Source organism: Arachis ipaensis, chromosome B4 (assembly GCF_059453495.1).
Source record: "Arachis ipaensis isolate K30076 ecotype BB chromosome B4, ASM5945349v1, whole genome shotgun sequence".
Taxonomy (NCBI): Eukaryota; Viridiplantae; Streptophyta; class Magnoliopsida; order Fabales; family Fabaceae; genus Arachis; species Arachis ipaensis.
Genome location: NC_142439.1, coordinates 128,739,765 through 128,764,878, shown reverse-complemented (window position 1 = coordinate 128,764,878; position 25,114 = coordinate 128,739,765). Strand labels below are relative to the sequence as shown.

The following is a 25,114-nucleotide window of genomic DNA, read 5'->3' as shown; positions in this document are numbered from 1 at the left end:
TACCAACATAGGAGCTAACCTAGAAGAAAACTTAAAACAAAGGTTGACAAAGCTCCTAAAAGAAAATTCCGACCTCTTCGCTTGGAAAGCTTCCGACATGCCAGGGATAGACCCCGAGCTCATGTCCCACCGGCTCTCGGTCTACCCAGGGTCTCGACCTGTACAGCAGCGAAGGCGTAAGCTCGGCCCAAAACGAGCTCAAGCGGTAGAAGAGCAGGTACAAGCACTCCTAGAAGCCGGCTTCATCAGAGAAGTTAAATACCCAACATGGCTAGCAAATGTAATGCTAGTTAAGAAACAAAACGGCAAGTGGAGGATGTGCGTCGACTATACCGACCTGAATAAGGCATGTCCCAAAGACCCATATCCGCTCCCAAGCATTGATACCCTAGTGGACTCTAGCTCAGGGTATCAATACTTGTCGTTTATGGATGCCTACTCGGGATATAACCAAATCCCGATGTACAAGCCAGACCAGGAAAAGACATCATTCATCACGCCTAGAGCAAATTATTCCTACGTGGTCATGCCTTTCGGATTAAAAAACGCAGGGCCACGTACCAAAGGCTGATGAACAAAGTGTTCGCTCCCGACCTCGGGCACTTAATGGAGGTCTACGTAGACGACATGCTGGTAAAAACATGGGACGAGGCCGACCTCTTTACGGACCTCGCACAAGTTTTCAACACCATAAGGGCGCATGGGATGAGGCTAAATCCCGCAAAATGCACCTTCGCGGTGGAGGCTGGAAAATTTCTAGGGTTCATACTAACCCAAAGAGGGATCGAAGCAAATTCCGACAAGTGCAAAGCCATCCTAGAAATGAAAAGCCCAACTTGCTTGAGAGAGGTCCAACAACTGAATGGCCGACTTGCAGTCCTTTCTAGGTTCTTGGCAGGGTCAGCATTAAGGTCCCTTCCACTGTTCTCTCTGCTAACAAAAGGATGCCAGTTCGAATGGACTCCAGAATGCGAAGAAGCGTTCCAAGAGTTCAAAAAGTTCTTGAGCCAACCTCCAATCCTCACCCGACCTCTAATTGGGGAAGAACTTGTCCTATATTTGTCTGTAGCAGACAAAGCCGTCGCATCAGCCCTAATACGAGAGGATGAGGTCGGACAGCATCCAGTGTACTTCACCAGCAAAGTTCTACAGGGCCCCGAGCAAAGGTATCACAAACTAGAGAAGTTTGCTTACTCCTTAGTAATAGCCTCACAGAGGTTACGGTCCTACTTCCAAGCCCACACAATAAGAGTCCGAACGAACCAACCTATGAAGCAAATCCTCCAAAAGACGGATGTTGCAGGGAGAATGGTTCAGTGGGCGATAGAGCTCTCCGAGTTCGACTTGAAGTATGAAACTCGGACCGCGATCAAAGCCCAATGCCTCACCGACTTCATAGCAGAGTATGCGGGAGACCAAGAGGGAAAGCCAACTACATGGGAACTATACGTAGATAGATTCTCAAACAAGACAGGAAGCGGTGCAAGCATAATACTAGCCAATGAAGGGGGAACACAGATAGAGGTTTCCCTCAAATTTGAATTTCCAGCTTCTAACAATCAGGCAGAATATGAAGCCCTGATTGCAGGATTAAAGCTAGCAGAAGAGGTCGGCGCAACCAAAGTGCTGATATTCAGCGATTCCCAAGTAGTGACCTCCCAAATAAATGGAGAGTATCAGGCCAAAGACCCGAATATGAAAAGATACTTGGAAAAAACTCTGGAGCATCTCGGGCGCTTTGCAGAAACCGAGATCAGACACATAACTCGGGATCTTAATAGCAGAGTAGACGCCCTCTCCAAGTTAGCAAGTACCAAACCAGGGGGAATAGTAGAAGCTTGATCCAGGAAACTCTCCAAGAATCTTCTGTGGTGAAAACAGAGGACAAACAGGAAGTCCTTGAAGTGACCGGGTTAAACTTCGGATGGATGAATCCCTTGGTCAAATACCTAAAATTCGACATCCTCCCCAAAGAGAAAAAAGAGGCCAAGAAAATCTGGAGGGAAGCACAATACTACACTTTGGTGAAAAATACCCTCTATAAAAGAGGAATATCAACACCATTGCTAAAGTGCGTACCGACCTCAAGGACAACTGAAGTACTAGAGGAGGTTCATAATGGAATCTGCGGAAACCACCTCGGAGCCAGGTCACTAGCAAGAAAGGTAATCCGAGCAGGGTTCTATTGTCCAACCTTGCAGAAAGATGCCATAAAATTTGTGAAGAAATGCCAACCATGCCAGATGCACGCAAATTTCCACGTGGCTCCACCAGAGGAGCTAATCAGTATAACTTCTCCATGGCCCTTCGCAAAATGGGGGATGGACCTGTTAGGACCTTTTCCTCAAGCCCCAGGACAAGTCAAATACTTAATTTTGGGAATAGACTACTTCACAAAGTGGATAGAAGCAGAACCATTGGCCACTATCACTGCCCAGAGAAGTTGGAGGTTCCTCTACAAAAACATCATCGCAAGGTATGGGATACCCTATTCCATTACCACAGATAATGGAACCCAGTTCACCGACTCTACCTTCAAAAACCTAGTGGCCAGTATGAAGATCAAACACCAGTTCACTTCGGTGGAACATCCACAAGCAAATGGACAAGCTGAGGCAGCTAACAAAGTCATACTGGCAGGACTAAAGAAAAGACTACAAGATGCAAAAGGAGCTCGGGCTGAGGAGCTCCCGCAAGTGTTATGGGCCTACCGGACGACGCCACAATCCGCCACAGGAGAAACACCCTTCCGACTTGTCTACGGCGTAGAAGCCATGATACCAGTAGAAATCAGCGAACAAAGTCCAAGGGTGATCCTCCATGATGAGGTTGGAAATATACAGGGGCACAAAGAAGAGCTTGAGTTGCTCCCCGAAGTCCGAGATCAAGCCCAGATAAGAGAAGCAACGTTGAAGCAAAGGATGACCACCAGGTACAACAGAAAAGTCATTCGAAGGAGTTTCACCCCAGACGACTTGGTCTTGATCAGAAACGACATTGGAGTCAACAAATCTGGGGAAGGAAAACTCGCTGCCAATTGGAAGGGACCATACAAAATTAGTGAAGTCCTAGGAAAGGGTTACTACAAAGTGACCGACTTAAGCGGAGCCGAGTTACCTAGGTCTTGGCATGCTTGTAACATGAAAAGGTACTACAGTTAAAAGTGAACTCTACTCCCTGATGTACTCATTTTCCAACTTCATGATTTTTTTCCCAAAAGAGGGTTTTTTCTGAAGGGGGGTTTTAACGAGGCATCATAGTAGAGACTAAGGGGTCATAGATAGTGAAAAGCCCTTAGTAGCAGTAAAAGTACCTTCACAAATAAATAAAGATCTTTTATCTCTTATAAATTCCTTTTCGTTTTTCTTTCTACGAAATGCGCCGACTTAAACTCGACAAAACGTGAAAATCCCATGACCGACCTAGATGGTCGTCAGGATAAAACGACGAGGTACAATTCGGCGTAAAGAGGTTATAAAAGTCGATTGTGAGAAACTCGGAAACAATCCGACTCCTAAGTCGAAATGAAAACCGAGCAGCAAAAGAAAACGCATCGCAAAAATAACCTAAGTCATAGGAACTCAATAAATCAGAAAAAATTGAGTATAAGGAATACCAAAAAGAGATTGGAAAACCTATTAAAAGTGCCAAAGCAGAAGACTGTCCCAAGTTCTTAAAGAAAAAAGAAACTTAAAGGACAGTCGGCCAAGAAAAAGGGTTTTCAGATCAAAGGGGTTTTTCAAAAACCTAAAATCAGAAAAGCATGCACACAAAAAGACAAAGAAAGGTAACTTAAACCCTTATCCAAAAAAGGAGGTATTTTTTGTTAACTTAAACCCTTATCCAAAAAAGAGTATTTCTAAAATATTTTGTTTACGGCCTTAAAAGGCCAAGAAATGTGTCAGCAGACCATCACCACAAAGAAAATAAAGAGTTTAAAAAAGAGGGTACCCACAGGCCGGGCCCCATATAGCCACAACCATTTTTTCAAAGAGGATCACCACCAGAGTCAGGAAGAGTAGTCGGAGCGCCATCAGGACCAGGGAAAGAAGTGTCCATAGGAGAAGGAGTGGAGGTTCCCGGAGCCTTCGAGGAACTCGGAGCATCCTTTGGTCGGGGAGGAGACTCCACTATCCTCTGCCCCCGAGTCTTTAAATCTGACTCAGTGACATATTGGGGAGAAGGAGGATAGAATATAGCCCCTTCAATGATGACCTTGTCCAGATCCAAAGGAGAGAGATCCAGGTCGGGAGCAAGAACTCCGACCTGTTCCTTAAAGATCCTCCATGCTTCCTCGACCCTATCAGCAATGGAGTCCTCCAACTTGGTATAGTCATTCCGAGCTTTCAGCAAATCCTTCTTCACCACCACGAGGTCCTCGAACAAGCTCGAATAACTCTCCTGTGCCTTCAACCTCAGGCCCTCCTCCATGTTGCACTGAGCCTGCAACTTGCTTTCCCTCTCCCGGAGACCATCCATCTCCTCCTTCAATTTGGCGACCTCCTCCCTCAGTCCCTTCTCCTGCTCCTGATATAAGAGAAGCCTCCCCACCAACTCTTCAACCCTCGAGGATGAACCCAGAGAGCTAAGAGGAGTCTTCTCAAAAATATCAAGGAACTTCGTGCACACCCCCGCTGCCCTGATACTCTCCTGAGCCAAAATAGTAAGGTGGTTCTGAATAGAAACATCATCCATACCTATACGGGTATGAGGATAGATGTACTTTTGAACAAACTGAGGCGCATCCACTTTAGCCTCACCTTCAAAAGAAGAGCTAGACTCTAAAGTCTTGCGCTTCTTCTTTTCTGGCTCAGGGAAAGATCGGGGACGAGGGGACGGCTGAGAAGAAACCGAGGAAGGAATAACAATAGGTTGGGAAGGGGTCCCCAAATTGCGGGAAGGAGGAGGAGGAGAAGGAAGAGGAGAGTTAGTTACCCTGGCGCCACCAACCCTGGCGCAGGATCTCGCCTTGGCCTCCTGAACTCGCTGGTAAGACTCCCTAGAATTCTTCTTTGCCATCTCTGTACAAAATAATAGGTAGCCAAAGTTAGCAAAACAAGTCGGAAGAAACGAAGTCGGAAAATATAAACAAATCAAAAGCTACCTAATTGTGTCTGGACAAAGGACGGAGCCCCCTGGAGAAATTTTTTGGTATCCAGATAGGGGGCCCTCCCCCACACTTCTCGGAGGAACCCCACAATGGCTGCCTCCACTTCATCCAGGTCATCCAAACTATATTTATCACAGGGGGAGGCTTCTAACCAATATAGAGGAAAGCGAGGAGAAGAACTCTCATCCAGAAAAAAGGGGTGGTGACCCTCTATAGCTTGAACTTTGAAAAAATAATTTTTAAAGTCGTGAAAAGATTCGTCAAAAAGGGTAAAGACTCTCCGACCTTGTATAGCTCGAAAAGACACCCACTGTTGCTTGTTGTTTTGCCCACTAAAGGGCTTAGTCATGTGGAAGAGGAAAAAGAAAATCTTCAAGGACGTTGGAAAGTCTAAAACATGGCTAATGAACTGGTAGATTTTCAGAAAACCCCAAGAGTTGGAGTGAAGCTGGGTAGGAGCAACTCGACAGTGGCGTAGGACAGTCATCTCGAAATCAGAAAAAGGAAGAAAAACACCCAAACGGGTAATCATGTTCTCATACATATAGAAAAAATGAGGGGCCGCCTCAGTAGCCCTCGCGAAGCAAACCCGGTCTTCAGGACCCGGGACAACCAACTCATACTTCGGCTCATCCTCATCAGAAGTACAAATTCTATGATGAGTACGAAGATTGGTAATAAACTCAGTGTCTACCAAGGGTTCCTCTCCCGGAACGGTAACATCCACCCATTGAGCGAGGGTTTCTATGGAAGACATTCTTTCCTAAAAGGGTATGATGGAACCTACAAAGAAAAAGAAAAGATCAAGAACAGGGTCTCTAAGGGGTACGGATTCAAACAGAAGCCTACAAGTTAACCCCTCTCTCTAAAAAATAAAAGCACGCAAACAGAAAGCACTTCATAAAAGAGAATAGAAGAAAAAACTAACCTTTGCCTGGAAAAAGGATAGAGAAAGATGAATGACTTCAAACAAGAATTCTCCACGAACGGATAAGTTGAAAATTCGCAGAAACGAAACAACGAAAGAGAGGGAAAGTATTTATAAACACGTTAGGGGCAAAAGCGTAAAAGCAGAAGCAGTCATTAATGGGCGCACTATTACCAAGGTAATTAATCCCTACGTGTAGATACACGAACCTCTAACGGACGCGACGTTTGATTAGACGCGACTGTGAAAATTCAAAAGTCACGGAAAGTCACGTCGGTTTCAAACGATCACGTCGGTTCCTTCACAAGTCGCCTACGACCCTAAGTAGAATACTCGAACCCAAGTATTGAAAGAAATTGGGCTCGAGTAGGGGCACTGTTCATACACTGGCCCAACGCTGAGGCCCAGGTCCAAACGGAAGGCCCAGTCCAAAGGATTGAGCCTCACCCCAATGCCGACCTTCATCCTAAAAAGTCGGTTCTTGCCACGACTCACTCTAAAGAATTCGGGAACGAAGATTAGCTGACAGATAAACACTCATTTAAATGAGTAACTGCCCCTAAAATCTCTCTGCCCACTTCCAGGAGTTTTATCCCAACTTCCCTAACATAAAGGGACGGTTATTCCCCCTTAAAAACTGGAACTACTTCAACGGTGGTTATTGGTTCACCACTATAAGTACACTGACACCTCTCAGGTATCTTTAAGTCCCAATACTCTCTAGACCTGCTCACACCCTTGCTGACTTAGGCATCGGAGTGTCTTTGCAGGTACCACCCACCATTTGTTCATACTCACAAGTCGGACGGAGGCCCCCAAGATGCGAACCCGCTCAAAGGCTTCCTTCCTCAGATGATTGGGCTAACCCAGCGAGTCCAGCCCAATAATCTCCGGTTACACAACGTAACAACTGGTATTCTTAATAATATTGCATACAACAGAGCAAATTGTTTAAACCTCATATCACGTATGAGAAAAGCTGCAAGATAATTTGATAGAAACCTTAGCAATTTTTATTCCGAGTCTCTCTTAAACTATATTCCGATTTTTCCGATTTCGAGTCTCCATCATTCCCTTATTTTTTTTAATTTTTACTCATTTACTGTCATTTCACACCCTTCCTCTCGTTCTGGCATTCTCTACCGATTTGTCATCCCTCGAAGAGTCTTCAAGTCACTCCTCATTCACAGGCGATTGGAGGAAGGGAAAGTCCACCAGCAGGGTTTATGAGGTTCTTCACGGACTGTGCATGTAAAACCCGTGAGATTAGTAAATAATTAGTCAATAAAATAATTATTAATCCAAGAAATTAGAAAATAAAATTTTAGAGTTTAATATGGTAGAATTAATTAAAATATAAATTTTGACACAAATTTCAAAAAATTTAGTCCAAAATTGAGTCAAATAGGTTGAATCGGACAAACCGAGTCCGTATTGGGCCCAAGGCCTAGCCCAATCCTCCAAAATGAAACCAACGGAGAAAGCTTGCATGAGGGAGGAGGAAGGAGACCAAACCCTCACTCAATAATTCAACCTTACATAACTTTTGATCCGGAGCTCCGATTGCCGCACCGTTTGTGGCCACGCGACCGCAGCGTCAAGCTCTACAAAGCCCAGTGGTCAATTTGGTAAAGAATCCACGTTTTCCTTTTCAATTTTTTCTTTTCCAATTTTGAAACCCAATGTGAAATTATGTTGAATTTTGCATGATTTCGGTGTTTAGGTTCGAGTTAACCTGCGGATATTGTCGAGTTTAGCATATTTGAGCTGTAGGTCACGTAAGAACTCTCCAACTTTTTGTGAGATGTTGATTTAGTGAACTCTATATTGATTATATTGATTATAGTGATAATTGTGATATTAGATTGAAATTGGTTTTCGGTTGGAGTTAATTTGAGAAGTTGGAAGCTAAAGGATTTACTTTGGAGGTTGTGTATCATTGGTGAGGGGGCTGGAGTTGTGAAGCTTGAGGTTGAAAACGCTTGAGTGTTCCGGGTTATCGAAAAATTGGCCAAAGTATGGTTTTGGTTTATAATATGTAATATGTCGTGAAAACTTAGGCTAGTTGACCCATAGGATAAGTTGAATTGATTGTTGGTTGTTGAATTAAATTGTTAATTTGGGTTGAATATGAATTTTGGCAACTGATATTATATATATATATATATATATATATATATATATATATATATATATATATATATATATATATATATATATAAAATAAATTATTGATGATCTTGTTGGGTTATGTTGGCTGTGAAAGCAACCCTAGATAACTGAAGAAAGGTTGGAAATGTGATTTTTGGAAGGGTTATAGGTTTTAGTATGGAATATGGTATGTAAGGTTGTTGAAAAAGTCTAGACAGAATTTTTACATAATTGGCAGTAGAATAGATCCATTTCTGGGAGCAGAATAGATCCTATTTTTGAATAAACCATTTTTCCATGAAATTTTAACATGTTTTGAGCGTCTCATAAAAAATTCAGATTTTATTGATGAATGGTTTGAGAGAAATGAATTTTTAAAGATTGATGGTTTCTGCAGAAAATCTTGTTTTTCTACTGCAGAAGCACCAACTTTCAACCCACCTAATTTATAATTCTGATGAGTTTTTTAGCTGAAACCAACAACATTTTTAAGCTTTGTGAGCCCAAAATCTACAGTTTAAATTTCGTGTCAAAATTATTTTTAACTAATTAGTTATATTGCAAAGAGTGAGGGTAGCTTGATAGATTTTAGAAACAGAATTCTAAAATGCAGGGCTATGTTCCTAAACTCAACTTTTTTATGTGACATGGTATTAATCTGAAATTTTATTTTCTGAAAAGTTGGAAGAGTCTTGTTTAAGGACATAAATTTTAAAAGGTAATGGATGAAAATTGAATTTTTAGTGAATTTAACAAATCTACTGCCCTGCTATTCCTTGCTGCATTTTCTCAAAAACAATAATAGCATCCTTTTTAAGCAAAAGCACCAGTTTTACCTATGACCAAATTATTTCAATACGAAGCTCTAGGTTCTAAAATAGTAGTATTAAGACAACCAAGGGAGGTTTAAGGTCAATGGGTGATGCGGAGGTATGTATAATTAGGCGGTGATGCGGAAGTATGTATAGCTACGCGGTGATGCGGAGGTATGTTTTATAGTGTTGGTGATGTGGAGGCATAATAGAGAGAAGTGGAATGAGAAAACATGTATGAAAGAGATAATCGAAACGAATAAGTAAATTATGAAAAGTGTATGTTAAATGGGCCTTGTGCTAAACTGCTAATGCGAAAGTGCCCGCCTAACGGATAGCCTGAGATTGCCAATGCGGGAATGTTCGCCTAACTGATAGCACTATTCCTTACTGTGATATATATTAAAATATTATTATGATGAGGCCTAACTGACACGGGTAACCATGATGCCAAGGTGTCTAATTGACACAGTAAAGGGACCATATTCGGGGTTCACTCTGAGTAACATCGGGTTGTGGGTAGACAATCGACGCATGAGTTCATGACCTGCGCTAAAAAATGCATGCATCATGTGCATTTGTATGTTTTGTTTGAGTGTACATTGTCTTGGCTTGCTTAATTGTTTATTCACGTTAATTGCTAATTGCCTACTTGTTATATATGCTTTCTGTATGTGTTTGACTTGTCTATTTTGTCTGTATATGCAATTTCATCGGAATTGGATGAACGGAGGAAAGGCGAAGAGATTGAGGGTTTTGATTAGATGTTGATCAAGTTTAGAACCTTAGGGACCTACCCTCGTTTATGATTTCAGCTTTAGTTCCTTAAGATTTATAATCTGATTGTCGGCGTTCTAAGATTGTCTTTGGCTTTCCCGAGACCTTGTTTATTATATACGTCGGCACCTTAATCATACTGAGAACTACTGGTTCTCATCCCATACAATACTGTTGTTTTTCATATGTAGGTTAAGAAACACCACTCTGCATTCTGGAGATGCTGACGAAGCGAAGAACTCTTGGGACTCAAAGTCGTGTCTTTGTTTATATTTATGAATGTATATAAATTCTCCACCTTGTATTTTATGTTTGTCCCTCTTAGGAGTTGACTCGGAGAAACAAGTTGTCGTTTTCTACTTTGGGTCATTTTGGGATCCTCTTTTATATATATATATATATATATATATATATATATATATCTTTGACACTCCCTTTTTATTATTCATACACATATATCTTACGTTTCTTCGTACGCAAGTTTCCGTTTACGTGAGTGTTACGACTTTTGTTTTAAACTTTCTTTCAAAGGTTCTTCGGTATAAATTCCTTTCAACTACTATTATTATATGTATATATTTAGAGGTCGTAACACCTCATCACCTCAATTTTATGACTTAAGCATAAGACTTTGTGTGGTATAGGATGTTACAGTGCACAACTTTTTCATAGGTTGTGTAAGCTCCTCCACGGGCAAGGTTATTGTAATCATGGGCATAGTTGTCAGAATCGAACCGATCAGACTACTGATTTATTGATTTATTAGTTCAACCAATGAGTTACTAGTTGAACTGATAGAACGTAAATAAAAAATATAAAATAGTCTAAAACCTAAAATTAAAATTTAAAATATATATATCTTCACTAATATTTTGAAAACAATTAAATTTAAACAAATTATAATCAACAAGTTATAATCTAGTTATTATTGAATAAGTATATAAAATTTTAATATTTTTTCATAATAAAATTTTTTTAATTTTATATTTATATTAAAGTAAATATTTTTTATTTTAATAATTATTAATATAAATATAATTAAATATATATAAATAAATAAATATCAAATATTTTTATTAATTACAATAGAATTATTTCTTTCCCTCAAAGACCCTAATTCAAAAAACACACTTTGGAAATTTGATACAGCAGCAACATAATACATCTAAATACACAAAGACAAACGGTAGTTTCTTTTATTTTTTGTCTGCTTATTTTTCTTTCATAAATTAAAATTATTAAAGAAATGTTTATTATGATGACAATATAAACATCTTTGTAATGAGCAAATTACAAAAGCATAATTTCCAAACAGTCAATCCCACTAGAGTTAGTACAGTAAATAAAATATGCTTAGAAATCATGGCTTCAAAAATTACAGATACATTAAAAGAGAGAGAGAGAGCGAGGTTTGTGTTTTTTCAATGTTTTCTGTATTCTGTATTTTGTGAAAGAAAAAAATAAAAATAATAAAATTTTATTTTTCCAGTTTTCTAGACATAAAAATTAGAAAAATTTTAAAAATATTTTTTTTATTTATTTTTTCAATTTCACAAAAATATTCAAAGAATATTATTTTTTGATCAAAGGAACGAAGTGTGTCCGGACTCCACCCCGTAATGAAGAATAACTAATAATTAGAACTCATAACAAAAATAAATAATTTATTCATGGAAAAAACTTTTCCCGCATCAAGCAAATCAATGATAGATTCTACTGGACATCTCAACCTTTTATCAGACTATTGTTCTCTTGTTTTATTCCCTAAAATGGAGTAAGACATCGATTTCTTCAACTCTTTTATTTTTATCTCCTGCCTTCACTTTTTTTTTTCATAAAATCAAAAAATACTGAAAATAAAAATTCAAACCAAATGTACTCTAATTGTGTGAGGCAGTGGCGTAGGGTGTTGGTGCAACTGCAAAGTGCGACGGCAGAATGAGATGTTTTAAGATGTTAGGGGTTTTCCGTTTTCACTTTTTTTCAGGGTTCCAAAGGCCAAAGCCACATTGATATATTCAATATTCATGGATGCATTATAATACTCGTTTGTATTATATAAGTATTTATTATGATTGTTAAATGGTGTTGTGGTGTAGTTGGTTATCACGTCAGGCTAACACACTGAAGGTCTCCGGCTCGAGTCCGGGCGACGCCAATGTCTTTCATTTTCGCTTGTAGCAATCATTTTCTTTTAAGATATCTCAAGTCAGCGAAGCCATGGATCACCCACCTCTTTTTAGTTTTTACATAACATTCTTTTCTTAGGGTAATACTTCTTCAATTAGAAAGACAATATTCTATATACATAATATTTTATTATCTTCGAAGAAGAATCCAAAACAGTGAAAGAAACCAATAATTGAATCATTCATTAAATCATGTGACTTCTCATAAATAAAATTCAGTAAATCAAATTTGTCTCAGTTCATCTTTGCATGGAAGAATTCATATATGATATTATTTTCTGTGCATCTCCAATAATTAACAACTCACCCAATGATTGATTTTAATATCTATTTAACTAATTTAAATATATACATTATTAGTATAATTTTTTTTTTATAGAATTACATGTTTCTACATACTCTTAAACAACGCTTCACGTTAATTACTAAATCTTGTACTATAGAATATTGTAATATTGAATATATATAAGATTTTTATACATGGGCAAATAAATACAATTGAAAGCATATATAATGAAATAGAAGATGCGCACGGTTCGTTGTCATGAAGGGACTATAAACACATACACATGGCATAACATAACTAGCATGCTAATAAGTGCGAAACAGCTTCACATTTTTTCATTTTTGCCAAGGGTGTTACTTTGTTGCCGACAATATCCTAATTCCTAAGACCCACTATCAACAATCAAATTTTCTGCCCATTCCTACCCCAAATATATATAGAGAGAGAAAGAGAGAGGAAGTATAGGAAGTTAATGGAGTATCTATACAATGTGCACAATAGGAGTTTATGGATGTAGGATATCAGATGTATGGTTATTTTAGATAGTATGAATGTATTGTGTTTGAGAAATTAGTAGTATTTTACCCAAAATATTCATTTTTTAACTCATATTAAGCCAAATAAATAATTCATTATACACATTGTACAAATACTCAATTAACTCCATAACAAAATTTATATTATATATATATATATTAATTTTAATATACTATTACGTGATTAATAAAAAATATTTTGTATTCATATAATATTACATAATTAAATATACATATAAATTATTTTAACTAATAGATATCAAAATTAAATTTTTCTTTTTATGTCTTCGTACCTTAGATTACAAATATTTTGTAAACAACAAATAAAATAATTATGCTTTTTAATATATTTTAAAATATTATTAATTTTTTGACAAAATAATTCTCTTTTAATTGTGAATTTTCATTAAAAGAATACAAGTTTTTTTTTATAATTTAAACTAAAACATAAAATTTTACTTTTGACTCCTAAATGTTTCGATGTTTATATATTCTATTTAAGTTTACTTAAAACGTATTTTTATTTATATTTTTATTTTGAGGTTAATAAAAAGTAAAAAAAAAAAAAAATGAAGACAAGCATTAACATTATAAATAAACAATGGACGCAGTTACCTCCCACATGCACGAAAAGATATATAAATCATGTTTACATTATCACTTGTGTGCTAGTCTCGGTGTAAAGGCTAATTTGGTTTATTTCGCCAGATTTTGATTTTCGTTTGAATTTTATTTTAGAGAGTAAAGTGTAATTTTTTATCATTGATTTCATAAATAAGACCAATAATAAATATAGAAGAAAAATTATTCAAGAAAAAAAAAATCATACTTTATTCTCTAAAATAAAATTCAAACTTTAGAGGATTCAAATCCTATTTCGACTGGCTGTGGATTCCCAAAACAAACACACAACACACATTTTTGCAAATGTTACACGACTTTCCATGGTTGTAAATAATGAAATTTTTTGTTTATTAATAGAAAAATATCATAATAGGGGTTTTTTTTAATATTATTATTGTAAAATTAGAAAAAGTATAAACATCCAACTCTATATACAATTAGCTTGAGCTAATTTTTTAAAAAATATAGTTTTTAAATTTTTAAAAAATATGTTTGCTATAAAAAAATACGCGTCCTCCCACTCCACCTCTCACGTTGCGATTTTCTCTTCAACTTCAAACGCCACAACGGATCACTTGTCACGTACGGCCTTTGACACATCGCAACATGCTGTTTCGTTTCGCTAATCATCGTCGCCCGGCACCCGTCTGCCACCGGTAGCCGCAAGTTCTCCACCACGAACAACGCCCGAAAATCCCATTATGGTGACACCGGAGAGGAGGGTCGTGGCTTGTGCCATGCCACGCCACACACTTATAAATGAGAATCGCAATTTGTCCACCATCAACCATGCCGTCCTCCCGCAGTGAACAACGCAGTATGTCCTCCGCTGCTTTTAATTATAATCGATTTTGAGCGTCTGTCTTTTTCTTCTTCTGATAGGTTTTTTATGATTCTTTTTACTAGTTTTGGATATTTTTTTTTTAAGTTTTGGATGTATCTTATATATATATATATTTTAGATGTTTCTTTCTTTTTAGGGTAAAGTATATTTTTTGTCCCTAAAGTTTGACGAAAGTTTCAAAAATACCCCTAAGTTTTATTTTGTTTCAATTTTGTCCCAAAAGTTTTCGATTTGCATTAAATATACCCTTGACGGTTAAATTTTCAAAAAATTTAAGACCAATTCAACAATAATTTCATAATAACAACCCCTCAACACAAGTAAATCAAACATAATTTCCATGCATTATTGTTAGATTGGTCTTAAATTTTTTGAAAATTTAGCCGTCGAGGGTATATTTGATGCAAATCGAAAATTAAACTTTTGGAACAAAATTGAAACAAAATAAAACTTAGGGGTATTTTTGAAACTTTTGCCAAACTTTAAAGACAAAAAGTATAGTTTACCCTTCTTTTTAACACCAAACTTAGGAGATTAGAGAAAGTTTACAGAAAGAAAGAAAATAAAAAAAGAAAACAATAACCCTTTTCAAATCTCAAATTTCTTTTATAAATTATATGTAAAATTTAATTTACTCCTCTTTAAAATATTTATTTTATTCTTATTTATATTATAAAATTAAATTTTGACTCCTTTCTAGAATTTAGTCTAATTCCACTCCTCATCAAACTAATACAATAAATTACAGAGTGGGAGAATTCATTTACTCTCGAAACAATCAAAAAATTTTCTTTTTAAACCAACTTAGGTCCATTTAGATAGGTTTATATATAAGTGACTTTTTTTTTACTTTTAACTTATGAAAAGGTGTAGTATTAATGTTTGGTATAATTTTCAAAATAAAATTGCAACTTTTTAAAAAGTTATTTTGGTGTTTAAGGAGAAGTTAAAAAAATGACTTTTCTCATAATAAAAAACTTTTTATTATTTTTTTCTTAAAATAAGTACTTTTAGAACTAAAAAACTAAAAATAAAATAATTTATTTATAAGTTACTTTTAATGTAAATATTTATTATTTAAACTATTTTTTCAAAAGTAACTTGATTAAGTTATTTACTCAAACTGAACTTAGAAAACCAGCAAAAAGCACATTATTAATGGAAGTATAGGTCGAATAATTCATATTGAACTTTTCTTTTACAATTTTATAAAGTAATAAGAGAGATTACAACTGACATATTTGATTTTCCCAAGTCACAAGCAAAGGGAGGGAAAAACTTTTGTGAACCCAAAGAAAGCAAAATGAGCTTGATTAGTATCATTGTGTGTTGTTGGGGCAAGAAATAATTGGGAGAGAGGATATTATAAATAGTATCAAGTAGTGCTAGGCTACTAATGCTACAACATATGTAACTCCATTATGATTTGCATTATATATTCCACATTTCCCAAAGTCATAATAGGATCATATGCTAAACATACACTAGCTAGTTCATCAACCCATCAAATTCATACATGCTTTCCCCTATTATTGCATTTCATAATATTATCTCTTTTTAACATTTATTATTTGCCTATCCGTTTTTAACATGACAAACACATTAAGATGTGGCTTCATTGGCCAGCTCTTGCCAGCTATGTGTTTAATTTATTCAACATTTCTATGTATATGCATATAGTGGAGGTGGCATAATTCTTATAAAGATAGAAATTAAAGACACGTCACATGTGAAGAATGTAAAGTAGTGTGTAAAGATACGGAAGGAATATATCAAACGAGTATATAATACAAGTATACAACTACAAAAATAGGTTTCCAAATGAAGATTATTGGGAAATAGAACTTTCCTTATAAATAAAACATCATGCATATTACTTAGAGTTTGAAAAAGAAAAATCGCACTAAAAGAATGAAGTTTGAAGACTTTTTTTTTTGTTGACTAAATTTGATACAACACAGAACTCAACCGCTCTCAACACATTATTTGAAGAAATTTGATCTCAGCTAGATAAGTTTAAAAATATCTCTTTATTTAATTTTATATACTGACCATACAAAAAACTATACAAAAAATAAATGCAAAACATGCCGGTTAATTTTTTGAAGGAAAAGTCTAGGGAACTAACAACTTTGTTAAATTCTGACCAGCATGTAACCAGCAAAAAAAAGTGAGTCATTGAATAAAATTTTACACCAATCTCACACCATTAAAATCATCATTGATGGCTATTTTAAATATGAAGATGTTGTGTTATGCTACGATATAGAGGTGAGAAGTGTTATACACTGTTGTGACGAGTCTTTTTTTTAATTAATGGGAGAGAAAGCAATCAAATCAAAAGGTCCAATTTAATTCACTTCAATTTTCTTTTAATTCGAAAAAACACAAATCGGACTATTATAAAAAAATTCAAAATTGTTAAAAACCAAATGGAACCGTCTGTTTTATTTGATTATATATACCCGTGCGTCTACTCCACTCTACTTTTGTAGAACTCTCCTCTTTTTCTTTCTCCCTCAGCTCTTCTTCTTCAGAAACTCTCTTTTCTCTTACTCTATGTCCAAAAATAACAGAGGTTGAGCGTTTTTAATGTTAGTACTAAGTAGAAAAAAATGAATAATAGAGTTATGTTAAAAGTGTATTATTATGGTCAAATTTTGTTACAAATATCTAAATTAAAGGAGTGAAATTTGTATGTGAGAAACTATTAGATATTATTATTCCATTCACACTCTCATTTGAGAAACTAAAAGATGTGATTTGTGAGAAGATAGATTTAGAAATATTAAGGAGAATATCATGTATTTTGCACAAATATTCTATATCAGTATTTAGTGGGTTCGTTCCACTACAAAAAAAGGTCTATGGTCAAGGTGAAAAACCGTGACCATAGCTAACGAAAAAGGTGACCATCGGTCTATGGTCACGGTTTTTGACCTATGGTCACAGTTTTTCCGCCGTGGCGTATTCTTCCATGGCTATAAACTTATGGTCACGATTTTTTTTATTTATGGTCACGGTTGTAGTGTTCAAATTCTAATACTTTAGGCCACGTTTTTCTACTGTGACCATAGGTTAATCTACGGTTACCCCACCTTAAAACCGTGATCATAACCTCATCTATGGTCACGGTTAGCCTCTACGGTCACAATTTTAGCATGACCATAGCTATTTATGATCACCGTACTTTAAAATCGTGACCATAGCTTAGTCTATGGTCACCCCACTTTAAAATTGTCACCATAGCCTCTTAAAATCGTGACCATAATTTATCTTTGGCGACCCTATTTTAAAACGGTGACCTTAGTCTATTTTATTTTATGAGATTTAATTTTTTGAAAGCATAATCACATCTCAAAATGATAATCACAAAATAAATCTAAAAATGAGAAATTTAAGAAATCTAAATCATAAAAGTTACATTATAAGCTAGATATATTTTTAGTCCAAACAACACAAATCAAAATATGGTGTAATTTAACCATTACATGTAATATTAGATAAAGTCTCTTTTCAAAAATACATAACACATCAAAATATTTCATTTAGATAATTAAAGTCATTATAAAACCCATCTCATCTCATATTTATATGGAACATATTTTCTTCACATCATGTTTTTTTGCTGGCAAAAGAAATAAACATGTTAGAACAGAGCAAAAATACTTTTGATGACGAAGTACAGTTGAGTAATAAATATGCAGCACAAGTTTAATAAGTCAATCAATGTTAAAATTTCAACCACTAAACAACAAGGAGTATTTGCTAGGATTTCGAGCTACATAAAAAGAAAACTTTAACCAAAATCTATACATACATGTAATAGAAGTTGTTCACTAGTTTAGAGCTTATATAGAGAGTTATTTGTGTCTGTACCTTGTTTTACCCTCTTAAATAACATGAACTTGTAATTATCACACACATAAATTAATTAGGATATTTTATAATGCAATACTAGCAATTAACCAACATTAATTAATTAAGAATATATAACATGAATCAAATAAAAAGGAGACAAATTAAAACACCTAGGTCTATATTAATGAGTTTCTTATGTGAAAAAGACACACCAACATCAAACTTCCATAATTAACTACTATAGTAGTCTAGTACATACTAAGTACAATAAGAACAAGCAACTTTCTTCTAACAAATTAGATTCTATTGTAGATTCGTTTAAGACCAACAAATCAACAATAAAATTAATATCAATAGCAATCAGTCACTATTAATTTAACTACTAATTTTGAACAGTACTTACTTTCATATCTTTTGATACATGGTGGATTACGATAGATAATCATAACATAAAATAAATATATTGTTATTTGTTTATATTCTAATAGTATTAGTACTCAACAAAATCTAATAATCCGATGATGATAACTTTGTGTTGAACTATATATTAATTATTTAATTTAATTCTAAAAAAATGCAACATTAACTTTTACCTATTTTAACACTCATAAATTACTAACAATAACTTTGAGCAATTTCAGTTATATAAAAAAATTGAGCTAAAACTATAATCTAAACCTTGCTTATTTTCATTTTTTCCCCACATTAGTCATACTCTGATCTTCTTTATTGGAATGAATTCCTTTTTTCTTTTTACTCCATTAAAAAAGACTATCTATCTTCATAAGAGAAAGAAATAAGAAGGGTGAGTACGAAGAGGACCCACCTCCTCGCTTAACTTTAACTTGTGGGTCTTTTTTTTTATATGGATTAAAGCTTTGTGATATTTAACGTAATGGATGCATGGAGAAAATTTTCCCTGCTATGATGACAGGCGTAAAACGTAAGATGCATTTTACTTTTGGCATGTTTTTGTTTTTTTTTTTTTTTGTGCAGGGAAGGAAGAAACGTGGCCTGCGTTTGGTTGGTGCAGGATTTTCAAAATTTTTTTAAAATGGTTTTAATCCAAACGTGGCCTGTGTTTTGTGTTGGGCTAAATAATTTTTTTATGTAATAACAAAACGCAATCTGCGTTTTGTGATGAGGGCCAGCTTTTTTTTTGGAAAACGCAAAACGTAGGCAGCGTTTTTTCGCGTTGTCAGATTGCTTTTTGAAAAACGCAGGTTGCGTTTGTTGAAAAAAAATATTTTCTTTAAGAGGCCTGCCTATAAATACGAAGCACTCCTCAGCGCAACGGCCTCACTCCCATTCTACTCATCATTCTCATCTTTCAAATACATATGTTGTAGTTGTTAGTTTTTTTTGGCAGTTAGCTGTGTCAAAAAAATTGGAGTACGTGAGGTTGAAGTTATGGAAAATATTGCAAATTTGCGAGTATATTATAACGGTGAAGTTATACCAAACACACATGAAGGAGTGACTTTTGTTTGTGAATGTCCGTTGTCATTTGCTATTCCATGTACCATGAGCTTTGTCGATTTGCAAAATGGGCTTTGTAATAACATTCAAAGCCACATTTTGAAAAGGGTGAGCAACCTTTTATACAGAAGTCCTGTGCAAGTATTTGGTGGGCTAATTCAGTTTCAATTAATGCCCATTACTGACGATGTCAGTATGCAGCAGATGTTCTGTATTTATCAACAAACCCGATTTCACGTGCCGATGATAGAGTTGTACATTGAGTTTGAGCAGTAGTCAGGGTCGGGCGCGGTCGGTGAGGAGGTCAATATTGATGAGTTCGGTGATATAGATTGGGAAGAAGAAAATAATGACAGTGAAGAGGAGTTTGAAGCTAACTATGAAGTCGATGACGAGAACGATGACGGAGACTTGGCAGGCAATCCGGAGGTACCAAATGAAGCGAATGCAATTATAAGCCAGCACCCGTTTGGTGTCCCGTCTTTTATGCTGACTCTAGATCTGGAAGCCATGCATGACCCAGAATTTCCTGAGTATGCGAATACGGGTATGTTATGATTATTAACTCAAGTTTCCTATAGTGTTTATTTTATATGCCTCGTCTGACTGATGGTGGTGCGCATGTCGTAGGTGAAGGCAACGATGCGCAGAAGATGGCGAGTTTAGTGTTGGAATGGAATTTGGATCGAGAGAGTCGGTGATATCTGCAATCAAAATCTACACTATCTCTAGAGGGGTTGATTACACTGTGTATGAGTCTGAGCTGCAAACATTCTATGAGAAATGCAAGGGGTATGATGCAGGGTGCGATTGGCTAATCCAGGCTAGCTTGATTTGAAAGAAAGCTTGTTGGGAGATCAGGAGATACAATGGCAAGCACACGTGCACCGTGGGAACGATATCACAAGATCATGCCAAGTTGGACTCAGACACAATTGCAGATGTCATTAGGCCGTTGGTCGAATCAGACCCCTCGATAAAGGTGAAGTCTGTAATTGCAGAAGTTCAATCTAGGTTCAACTACACTGTCAGTTACCGCAAGGCTTGGTTGGCAAAGCAGAAAGCTGTTGCCAAGGTTTTCGGTGATTGGGAAGTTTCTTACCAGACCCTGCCAGTATGGTTGAAAGCAATGACGGTTAAAATGCCAAGGTCTCGTGTTCAAATCAAAACGCTCCCCGATTACCATGAGACTGAGGAGGTTCAAGGTGTAAAAGTTCTGCATCGCATTTTTTGGAGCTTCTATCCGTGTATTGTAGCATTTAGACACTGCAAGCCGTTGGTGCAAGTTGATGGCACGCACCTGTATGAAAAATATAAAGGTGCACTTCTGGTAGCGGTTGCACAAGACGGGAATCAAAACATTGTGCCTATTACTTTTGCCATAGCCGAGGGTGAGACGGAAGACGCATGGGAGTTTTTCCTAACGAATTTGTGGAGATATGTTGTTACCATTGATAGGGTGGGTATTATTTCTGACCGCCATACCTCCATCGACGCTGCAATAGCTCGCAGTAATGGTGCATGGTCACCACCAAAGGCGTGGCACATGTACTGCATCAGGCACATCGGCTCCAACTTCTTAAGGAGGTTCAAGGCTCCATATTTGCATAAACTCGTGGTGAACACAGGTATATCAACTCGCTATTATGGTTCTAGTCATAGTAAATTTGTGACATCTGCTTATGACTAAATGGTTTTATCAACAGGCTATTCTAGAACGGAGCAGGAGTACAACAAAAACTACCAAAGGTTTAAAGAGCGGGGTGAGGCATATACTCAATGGTACAATGAGATCGGTGTTGAGAGATGGGTTTTGGCATTCGATGGTGGTCATCGTTGGGGATATATGACGACAAACTTGGTAGAGTGCATAAATTCTGTCCTGAAGGGGGCACGCATCCTTCCTGTGACTGCCCTGGTCCGGTCAACTTTATATCGGCTGAATGAGTCGTTCACTCGGAAGAGTACCGAGGCTCATGAGCGTCTCTGCAACGGATTTATGTATTCAGAGTTCGCAACGAAAAGAGTTGAAGAAAGCTTCCGACGTGCAGGAAACATTGTGGTCAACCGGTTTGACAGGCGCAATGAGATGTTTGAGGTTCGCAAAATGCAAGATGGTACCATTTACACGGTCAACCTTGCGCAACGACACTGTGACTGTGGCCATTTCTAGGTCGAGCGACTTCCATGTCGCCACGTGCTTGCATGTTGCGCCAACCAGCGTCTCGATTGGCAAGTGTACGTGCACGATGTGTACAAGATGTCTGAAATTTGCAAGGTTTACAGAGACGAGTTTGTTCCGATGGGTGACCCATCTACATGGAATAGATACGAAGGAGCGAAGGTGATCGCCAACTGCACATTGAGGCGCGCGACGAAAGGAAGACCGAAGTCCACCCACTACTTGAATGAGATGGATTCACGTGAGATGCGTGGTCCTCGCCGGTGCACTATATGTGGACGCGAGGGACATAGCCGCAGTCGATGTCCTCAGCGCGCAGGTCCAAGCTCCGCTGGAGGTCATTAGTGGTTAAGCTTTTCAATGTAACTTTGTTATGACCTACTTCACAATTATATGTTACTTTTTATGTAATATCGTCATGTATTTTAACCTAGTTAACAATTTATAATAAATAAAGTTTTTAATCTCGTTATGATAAATAAAGTTTTCAACCTAATTAACATTTTTTAAAGTTACACGGGAACAAAGCTAAATATGTCATAATAATAATTACTGAACAGAATCATCTAAACATGTCATAATAATAATACTGAATACAAATGTCGAATACAACTATGAATACAACCCTGAATCAACCATCAACTACAATAGACTACTTCCTCGGCGCCTTCTTCGAATACAAGGATGGGGTGTATTTGTCCGAAGGCGCAGTCTGTGTTCGTAAGTTATACGGATGACTCTGAGACACACCGGCGTCCAGCCCACTGCAGACGTCAGGACCACTGCCTAAATCTGTCATGCTCACAGTACCAGTGTCATACAAACCGCTGCCACTCATCCCCGGAGCACTCGCTCCACCAAGATCATACCAGTGCTCCAAGTCGGACCCCAAGCCTCCCTCTTCCTGCTGCGGGTACTCATTCAAATCAAACAACTGGCCACGTGGTGGTGCGGATGGACCGAGTGGATCTACATGACCGGTCGAGTGATCAAAGTCGAAGTCACTAGCATGACCTGAAGTGGCGCGACGACCACCAGAATGATGAGATGTAGCAGGCCCTTCCTGCGGTTGCATCGGGCCGAGAAAATCTGTATCTCTTAGGACCTCAGAGAAGCTGGTGGTGTCCAATCCACCCAACGGACTAAAGTGACCCTTGGCTGGAATTACCAGATGTGGTATGTAGGGCCCAGGTGCCTGAGGCGGCTGTGATTTCGGTATATATGCTGCCTGTTGCTGATATGCCGGCCACTGCTGGGCATATGCTGGATCCTGAAACTGCTGGACATATGCCGGGTCCTGAAACTGCTGAACATATGCAGGGTCCTGAAACTGATGGGCATATGCCGGGTCCTAAAACTGATGGCGATATGCCGGCATCTGAAGCTGGTGCTCATACGCCGGGACCTGATAGTGGTGCTCATATGCCGGCACCTAATTAACAATTAAATACAATTAATAGTAATTACTGATAACTATTTATAAACCTAATAACCATAATACTAGGAATTAAAAACAATACCTGTTCCTGTTGCTCATGCGGCGGGACTCCCTGGTGAGAGCCAGCTGGTTCTTCCTGTTGCTGCTGTGGTTCATTGGCGCCAATCTCTTCGCCTGGAACTTTATCTGACAGCCGCAGGTGAATCCCATACTGATGGTTGTACCAGTCGTAGTACACTGGGAGAGGATGGAAGTCAATAATCTCCTCGCCTAGCTGCAATGTGTTATAGCAGTCAAATGTCCATCTGTTAACCCATTGACTGTAAATCTGTCCCCAGTCATGGTTCTGTGCTCCTGTCAGCGGCTTGCAGTGATCACGACCAAGGTTGAACGCGGGGCCTGGTGGTAGCTGCTGCATCCCGAACTGTCACGTGCCATTCTATGCACTCGAAAGACACTAGAGGCGACTGGGTGGAGCACATAATCATATGGGGAGCGAGGCCATCCGGAATCCCCACTCCCATATATGGCCGCCATATGAACTGCATAATAGTTACCAAGAGGTCGATTAGAAAAACTATTCTTCTGAATAAAAACATTGGACATTAATGGTACAACTTACGTCGTCAACTCCCATGTCGTCGAGACCTTGCCTAAAATGCGCAGTAGACCACCGTATATATCTCGTATGTCGGCGCCAATGACTCCACCTAACGAAAACATAATAACATTATTAATAAGAAGAACAAAATAATAATAATAATAATAATAATAATAATAATAATAATAATAATAATAATAATAATAATAATAATAATAACAACAACAACAACATGAATAAGTTTAATAATAATAATAACAACCACGCTAAAAACCAATACCGTCGCGCTAGTGGAACACTAATATTGCCGAGTTGATCGCGGGGTATAGGTGCCAGGAACGGCATACGCTCCCACGCCCAAACAAAAAGCAGTATCAGTGGGCCATCCATTTCTTTGCAGTTGTATCGTGAGGCACGACACAACGATCTGTATAGGTGTGTCAGACTGGCTGCTCCCCCACTATACTCTGAAATCCGGTGGAAATCCCTAAGTAGCGGTAGAAACTTCGAGTTCAGTGAAACGGTCGACTTATCCGGAAACACAATTGTACCCAGTACGCAGAAAATGTGCGCTCCGATGTACCGCTCGAGAGACTCCTGAGTATCACACGGCTCGGTGTCTCTGCACCGCCGGACCCAAGCAATATTAACCTTTCCCAACACGTGATCATCCGGACCGGGCTCTCGAGCAAAGCACGCAATGCAGTTCTCCACCAAAAACTGGTGGCTGCTATCTGATTTACCCGTAACAGCCTCCCCATTAATCGGGAGACCAAGAATATAGCTCACATCTTCCAGCGTCACCGTCACTTCACCGACCGGAAGATGAAACGTGTGAGTCTCCGGCCTCCAGCGTTCCACCAAAGCACTCAGTAGTGCAGAATGACCTCTCATTTCGCCTACTCGCGAAACGTGTTAAAAACCAGTCAATGCCAATGTCGCTGCAGCTACCTCATTCAACATATCTGGCGGATCCAGTTTTCTAGACAACAAATTTCTGATAGCCTACAAAAAAAATGATAATTATTAAATTCTAAATAATACCGGTTAAAACATAATAATAATAAATTGTTAAAAAATCATGAATATTTATCTATTATTTATTAAACAGTATTATTAATTATTAAAAATTAATAATAACTTATTCTCACTATCATAACCAGTATTATAAAATAATTATAATAACACTCTAATTATAATATTAGTTATCCAAATATAACAATAATAACAATAATAATAACCATTTATTATAATAACTATAACCTACAAGGTTTGTTATTAACATACAGTATTAAT

At 37.4% G+C, this 25,114-nt stretch overlaps 3 protein-coding genes across 3 annotated transcripts; 1 reads left to right on the top strand and 2 right to left on the bottom strand.

The window, feature by feature from the left end:
- Nucleotides 1-20,726: 20,726 nt before the first annotated feature.
- On the top strand, nt 20,727-21,770 carry LOC148569171 (uncharacterized). Its single transcript, XM_088484915.1, has 2 exons — nt 20,727-21,225; nt 21,304-21,770. Exons 1-2 carry the CDS (start codon nt 20,727-20,729, stop codon nt 21,768-21,770), a joined length of 966 nt encoding a protein of 321 aa, XP_088341041.1.
- A 227-nt stretch (nt 21,771-21,997) lies between these two features.
- LOC107637007 (serine/threonine-protein phosphatase 7 long form homolog) lies at nt 21,998-24,712 on the bottom strand. The gene is made up of 3 exons (XM_088483469.1): nt 24,099-24,712; nt 23,866-23,927; nt 21,998-22,035 (listed from the first exon to the last, which is right to left on the bottom strand). The coding sequence occupies exons 1-3, from the start codon at nt 24,710-24,712 to the stop codon at nt 21,998-22,000; spliced, it is 714 nt and encodes a 237-aa protein (XP_088339595.1).
- On the bottom strand, nt 22,432-22,854 carry LOC148569170 (uncharacterized). Its single transcript, XM_088483870.1, has one exon. The coding sequence runs from the start codon at nt 22,852-22,854 to the stop codon at nt 22,432-22,434; it is 423 nt and encodes a 140-aa protein (XP_088339996.1).
- Nucleotides 24,713-25,114: the final 402 nt, after the last annotated feature.